This window comes from Callithrix jacchus, chromosome 8 (genome assembly GCF_049354715.1).
Source record: "Callithrix jacchus isolate 240 chromosome 8, calJac240_pri, whole genome shotgun sequence".
Classification (NCBI taxonomy): domain Eukaryota; kingdom Metazoa; phylum Chordata; class Mammalia; order Primates; family Cebidae; genus Callithrix; species Callithrix jacchus.
Genome location: NC_133509.1, coordinates 128,015,289 through 128,022,342, shown reverse-complemented (window position 1 = coordinate 128,022,342; position 7,054 = coordinate 128,015,289). Strand labels below are relative to the sequence as shown.

The following is a 7,054-nucleotide window of genomic DNA, read 5'->3' as shown; positions in this document are numbered from 1 at the left end:
AAGAAAAAAAGCGAAGAAAGGAGGAGGAGCGACCTCCGACAAACGGAAGTCACTCCTCTCCCTTCTCCCGCCTGCGCCGGTCGGGGGCTGATTTCCGCCTCCGGCTGGCGCTTTCCCGTGTCGCGTTCTTTAAGCTTAGCGGTCGCCATGGAGTTGCTGGGAGAGTACGTCTGGCAGGAAGGGAAGTCGCAGAAGTTGCGGGTGTCGTGTGAGGAGCCGGGTGGCGGCGACCCTTTTCAGGGCCTGTTGTCTGGCGTGGCCCAGATGAAGGAGCTAGTAACGGAATTATTCGGCCCCCTGGTACAGGGGGAGGTGCAGCACCGGGTGGCGGCGGCTCCAGACGAGGCCTTGGACGGTGAGCTCTGAGACTGTGCTGCAACGACAGGAGGGCGGGGCGGGCGCCCAGGGGAAATCGGCTTGGGGAGCCTGTGTAGAGTGACAGACTTGGACAAAGTGAGCCTCGAGGAAAGAAGAATTGCATCTAAAAATTTTTGGTGGGTCGGGGCAGGTGGCTTACGCCTGTAATCCTAACACTTTGAGAGGCCGAGGCAGGAGGATCACTTGAGGTCAGGAGTTCTAGAACAGCCTGGGCAACATATCGAGACCCCATTTATATTATTATTTTAAGAATAAATTTAAAAGATAAAAATTGTTGGCATTTTCAACATATTTATCTGGATTGCTTCTACTCAAGCATTTCCACGACTCTTACCACTTTTTGATTTATATCACAAAAAAAGAAATAGTGCCAAATGCCTACTATTATGTGCCAAACCCTGAGCTGAGCCCTGGAGGAAGAATGAGGTGAATGTGGCTGAGTTCCTACCCTCGTTAAACACAAGGGGATTAGACAGGCAGACACTCTATTAAGAGTGAAAGTGATTCTGTGGCCCTCTGTAACTATTGCAAACCCAGAGACCCCAGGAAGGCTTCAGAGATGACAAGACTTTTGAGCTGGGTGTTGAAGAAAATAGAAAGTTTTACCAGGTGTTAAACTATGTTTGGAAGAGTGCAGTGCAGTCTATCGCAGAGTAGGAACAGGTTCCAAAGATTGAGACAGACTTAATATTAACACGTATTGACTCCCAGGGACTCTCTTGCTATATTCCGGTTTTGTAGGTGCAGTTTGAAAGTAGAAACATGAAGTTTAACTGCATTAGTGTTTTTAAACTGTCTTGAATGCAAAACTAGACAGATTCATTTGGACTGTCCTGAACTGAAAAACCCAAAAACTAGATATTGGAGTCAGGATTTACAATTCTTTAAGAAAAGCCTAAACTACTTTCCTTCCATCTTGGGAATTAACATCTTGGTAATATGGATGTTGGCTATACTCAAAAAGAACAAGAAGTGTTGGCTGGAATGTGAAGAAATTGGAGACCTTGTACATTGTTGGTGGAAATGTAAAATGGTATAACCACTGGGAAATAGAGTTCGGTAGCTCCTCAAAAAGTTGACCTGAAGTTACCACATGACCCAGCAGTTCCACTGGTAGCCCTCTCAAGAGAACTGGAAACATGTTCACACAAAAACTTACACATGAATATTCATAGCAGCATTATTTATAGTGGCTACAATGTGGAAACAACAATTGGCTGGGCTTGGCATTGCACCTTTAGGAGGTGGAAGTGCATTAACAAAATGTGATCTGTCCCTACAATGGAATATTACTAGCAATAACATGTAATGATGTATTGATATATGCTACAACATGAATGAACCTTGAAAACATTATGCTAAGTGAAAACCAGATGCAAAGGGTACATGTTATATGATTTTGTTTATAAATGTACAGAAGGGGCAAATCCATAGAGATAAGTAGATTAGTGAGCCGAGTGCAGTGGTGGGCACCTGTAGTCCCAACTACTCTAGAGGCTGAGGCAGGAGGATCACTTGAACTGGGAGTTTGAGTCTAGCCTGGGCAGCATAGCAAGACCCTGTCTCTAATAAAAATTAAGGGGAAAAAAGGTAGGTTAGTGGTTGCCAAAGGCTGAGGGGAATGGAAAGTGACTGCTAATGGGCATATCATTTATTTTTGGAGTGATGAAAGTGTTCTAGAATTAGATAGTGGTGATGGTTGCACAGGCTAGTGAATATACTAAAAACCACTAAGCTGTACACATTAAAAGAGTGGATTTTATTATGAATGAATTGATATCTCCAAAAAGGAAAGTGATAGACAATAAAGATTTTAAACACTGAAATTCTCAAAATCATTTTAATCTAAAATGTGCATGGTTTTATTAGTTCCTAAAGTGAAATGGTTTTACTCTCAACCACTTTAGCTATATATATTTCTTTCAACCACAGAACATATTGTCATACAACAAATATTTATTTTAAAAGGTGATGATGAAGATGATGCAGAAGATGAAAATAACATTGATAACGTAACTAACTTCGATGGACCATCTGCAAAACGGCCAAAACCACCATCTTAACAATAGCCTTTATGATATTTAAAAGACTGCTATTCTATCCTAATTGTCACACTGGGACATTTAAGGAAGACTTATGCTCTAATTTGGAAAAGTGTTTGTGTTCTTCTCCTGGGACAATTTTGTCAAAGAGAAAACTAGTTTTTCTCTTTCTAGCAAAGATAGTAAAGGTTTGGAAATAAAATCCATTTTCTTGAGAAATAATTTCAGACCATGAAAAATAGAACATAATGTATAAAATCCTCTTAAGTTGGCAACTGAATTTTTATCATTGTTTTCTATTTTTAAAATGACCATTGAATTGTGTGATGTCTACATCTTTTAACTTCTGCTTCTGTTACAACGAGTGCATGTCACGGTTCATAGGCAGTAACATTTCAGAGAACTAACATGAACAAGTGGTGAAAATTGGGCATTAAATGTAAAAATAACAGTTCTTCATAAATAGAAGGAAAATGAGGAAATAGAAATACTGAAGAGGAGAGTCCTTGAAAGAGACCCAAGGAAACCCTGAATTCACACCCATATCTGTCCAGTATACAGATATGATGCCACTTAATGAATGTGCATTAATCTGATGTATTATGTACCTTAAGAGAGCCAGATGGGGTGGGTTATGTTTTTGTGCTGTGATATGGTATGGACACAGGTACAAATATAAGGCCTTAAGTAAGCAATCTGTGTTGACTACAATTTAGATATTTCCTCTCCTGTAGCCATACTTTGATTTTGCTTTAAAAAGATTATTTAGCCAGGCTAATTTTGATTTTGCTTTTAAATGGTTATTTAGCCAGGCCTGGTGCCGTACACCTATAATCCAGCACTTTGGGAGGCCAAGGCAGATAGATCACCAGAGGTCAAGAGTTCAAGACCAGTCTGACCAACAGTGAAACCCTGTCTCTCCTAAACAAAAAATTAGCTAGGTGTGGTGGTGCATGTCTGTAATCCCAGCTACTTGGGAGGATGAGGCAAGAGAATCACTTGAAAATGGGAGGTGGAGGGGTTTCCTCCGTCTCCAGATCAAAAAGGTTAACAGGCGGGTCGAGTCTGAAGAATCTGGTGATGAAGAAGGGAAGAAGCACAGCAGTGGCATCGTGGCTGACCTCAGTGAACAGAGCCTGAAGGATGGGGAGGAGGACCCAGAAGAAGAACACGAGCTGCCTATGTGAACCTATGAAAACCATCAACCTGAACAGAGATGCAGAGGATGTTGATTTGAATCACTATCACATTGGGAAGACTGAAGGATTTGAGATACTGAAGAAAGTGAAGACTCTCTGCCTCTGCCAAAATTTAATTAAATGCATTGAGAATCTGGAGGAGCTACAGAGTCTTCGAGAGCTGGATCTTTACAACGACCAGATCAAGGAGACTGAGAATCTAGAGGCGCTAACAGAGCTGGAGATTCTAGCTATTTATTTTAATCTGCTGAGAAACATCGAAGGGGTTGATAAGTTGACACAACTGAAAAAACTCTTCTTGGTCAACAATAAAATCAGTAAAATTGAGAACTTAAGCAACTTACATCAACTACAGATGCTAGAGCTGGGATCTAACTGCATCCGGGCAATCGAAAATATTAACACGTTAACCAATCTGGAGAGTTTGTTTTTGGGGAAAAGCAAAATTACTAAACTTCAGAACCTGGATGCGCTCACTAACCTGACGGTCCTCAGCATGCACAGCAACCAGCTGACCAAGATCGAGGGTCTGCAGAACCTGGTGAACCTGTAGGAGCTGTACCTCAGCCACAACGGCATTGAGGTCATCGAGGGCCTGGAGAACAATAACAAACTCATCATGTTGGACATTGCATCAAATAGAATCAAAAAGATTGAAAACGTCAGCCATCTAACAGAGCTGAAGGGAGCCTGGAGACAGTGTGCCTGGAGCAGAACCCCCTGCAGAAGGACCCCCAGTACCATAGAAAGGTCATGCTTGCCCTCCCCTCCGTGCAGCAGATTGATGCCATGTTCATCAGGTTCTGAGTCTTCCTTGCTCCGCACAGGGTCCCTGTCCTCGGAAGAACTGCTCAGCCACAGTTTTTTAACCCACCTGTTGCTCCTGAGGTTGTATCAACAGTCACAAACGCAGTGGCAATAAAGGCACTGATGATAGCTGATGCACAATGCCATGCATGTTTTCAGATGCCATTGCAATTAAACCTTGCCACACAGTCCTCCTGGGTGAGTGTTGACAGTTATTGTAGCCACAGAGAGAATACTGGACACGTCATATTCATTTGCTAGAAATTCCTTTATTTCCTCCTCTCAGAAGGCGGTTACAGGCCCCACCAGATCCGTGTGAAACACAGGGCCTGAGAGTGCTTGACGGCATTCACGTGCAGTCTGGGTGGCATTCAGGCAGGCCTGACCTGCAAGCTGAGGTTTTTTAGTCTTAAATCAGACAAGGCCAATTTTTAAAAATCATGTAAGTTAAAAAAGCATGGGTAAAGCTGCCTCAGGCCTGTGTGCTGTGTTCCTCAGAGCTCTCCTTTAACAAGCGCCAAGCAGGCTGACTGCTTTACGTGTGCCCCTCAGTTCTCGCCGCAGCTCAGGTGGGTGTGGGTGAAAGCTCAGGTGTGCAGAGGGCGCCCCATGTCCACGAGGTCTGTGCTGCTGCCAGAATGCGAGCCCAGTAAGTCTCCAAAGATGGCCTCCAAGGATCTGAACTCTTGGCCACTTGTGTAGTGGCTTCCTGTTATCACCCCATTGTTGTTTTGGATTTTTAAATATAAAATGTACATTGACAGACAAAAAAAAAAGGAAAGAAAATGGGAGGCAGAGGTTGCATTGCGCTCCAGCCCAGGCAACAAGAGTGAAACTCTGTCAAAAAAAAAAAATTATTGAATCCTTTTAAAAATATATATTCCTAAAATATGTATGTGTGTGTGTTTCTTTCCTGCTTCTCAGTGGGTCTAAGGCATTTTATTTACTATGCATCTTTCCTGATTTAGGTAGCTACAATGCAAAGAAATCAAGTAGCATGTATTTAGTAAAATACAAATAGTCATGAAATTTTAGAGTTGGAAGTAAGCTTACAAATTTTGTGATTTATTTCAGAGATAAATCTCAGGATAGGTATTTGCCCTCAGATTACAGAGCTAATCATTGACAAACTGGGTTACATAAGTAGCCCTTAGGTTTTTTTTTTTTTAAATTTTAATAGAGATATGATTTCACCATGTTGGTCAGGCTGGTCTCGAACTCCTGACCTCAAGTGATCCACCCGCCATAGCCTCCCAAAGTGCTGGGATTACAGGTGTGAGCCACCGCACCCAGCCTAGATATTTTTAAAGCTGATAAAAAAGGTCAGAGAAATCATTAATCAACTTTTTTTTTCTTTTTTCTTTTTTTTAGACAGGGTTTCACTCTGTCACCCAGGTGGAGTGCAGTGGCACGATCTTGGCTCAGTCACTGCAGTATCCTCATCCCAGGCTCAGGTGATCCTTGCACCTCAGCCTCTCAAATAGCTGGGAACACAGGCATGCACCAGCACACCTGGCAAATTTTTTGTATTCTTTGTAGAGACAGTTTTACCACATTACCCAGGCTGATCTAGAACTCCTGGACTCAAAGGATCTGCCCTCCTCAGCCTCCCAAAGTGCTGGGATTACAGGCGTGAGCCACTGTGCCCAGCCTAGTCAACTTTTATGAATCACTTTTATTATTAAAACTTTTAAGTGAAATTCATCTTTGAAATACTGTTTCATTTGGAACAGCAGGCTTCCATTAAGTACTCTTAGGCAATCAAAACAATGCCAACTAGAAAAAGTTACAGATGTTCCTGGACCTAAGACAAAAAACAAAAGTTATAGATGGTCAGAAATTATCTTTGTTTAGTTTATGATATTTCTAATATTTAACTTATTTATTATAGTACTATTATCCAATACAATCACTAAAGAAAAAAACCGGCCGGATGTGGGGGCTCATACCTGTAATCCCAGTACTATTATCCAATACAATCACTAAAGAAAAAAACTGGCTGGATGTGGGGGCTCATACCTGTAATCCCAGGACTTTGGGAGGCCAAGGCAGGCAGATCACCTGAGGTCAGAAGTTCGAGACCAGCCTGACCAACATAGAGAAACTATGTCTCTACTAAAAATACAAAATTAGCTGGGCATGGTGGCACATGCCTGTAGTCCCAACTACTCGGGCGGCTGAGGCAGGAGAATCGCTTGAACCAGGGAGGCAGTGGTTGTGGTGAGCCAAGATCACCCCATTGTACTCTGGCCTGGGCCACAAGAGTAAAACTCTTGTCTCAAAAAAAAAAATTTAACCTGTGTATATTGAAAATAGGTCACATTGTTAAATTGGTATCTGAACCTTTTCCCTGAAACATTTTATGTTTCCTTCTTTGGAATATGTGTTTATAAAGAAGAAATTTCAAGGTAATACTTGTGTTTGTGGCCCAGTGTTTTTAGGTTCTGATTTATAAGGTTGGTCTTTTAATTAATTTTAATACTGATTTCAATTCTAATACTGTCTTCTTCATAAGTAGGCTACATATTTGACAAAGATGGGCCAGTATAGAAGAAATGCCAAATTTTCTAATCTACTGCTGCCCTTGGGTCTCACTCTGTCACCCAGGCTGGAGTACACTGGCACAGT

General features: G+C 42.0%; 1 protein-coding gene and 1 pseudogene across 1 annotated transcript; both read left to right on the top strand.

Annotated features, from left to right (window-relative positions):
* The first annotated feature begins 89 nt into the window (after positions 1-89).
* GON7 (GON7 subunit of KEOPS complex) lies at positions 90-5,315 on the top strand. Its single transcript, XM_002754218.7, has 2 exons — positions 90-355; positions 2,347-5,315. The coding sequence occupies exons 1-2, from the start codon at positions 148-150 to the stop codon at positions 2,439-2,441; spliced, it is 303 nt and encodes a 100-aa protein (XP_002754264.1). The 5' UTR covers positions 90-147; the 3' UTR covers positions 2,442-5,315.
* On the top strand, positions 3,160-4,617 carry LOC100415510 (uncharacterized; annotated as a pseudogene).
* Positions 5,316-7,054: the final 1,739 nt, after the last annotated feature.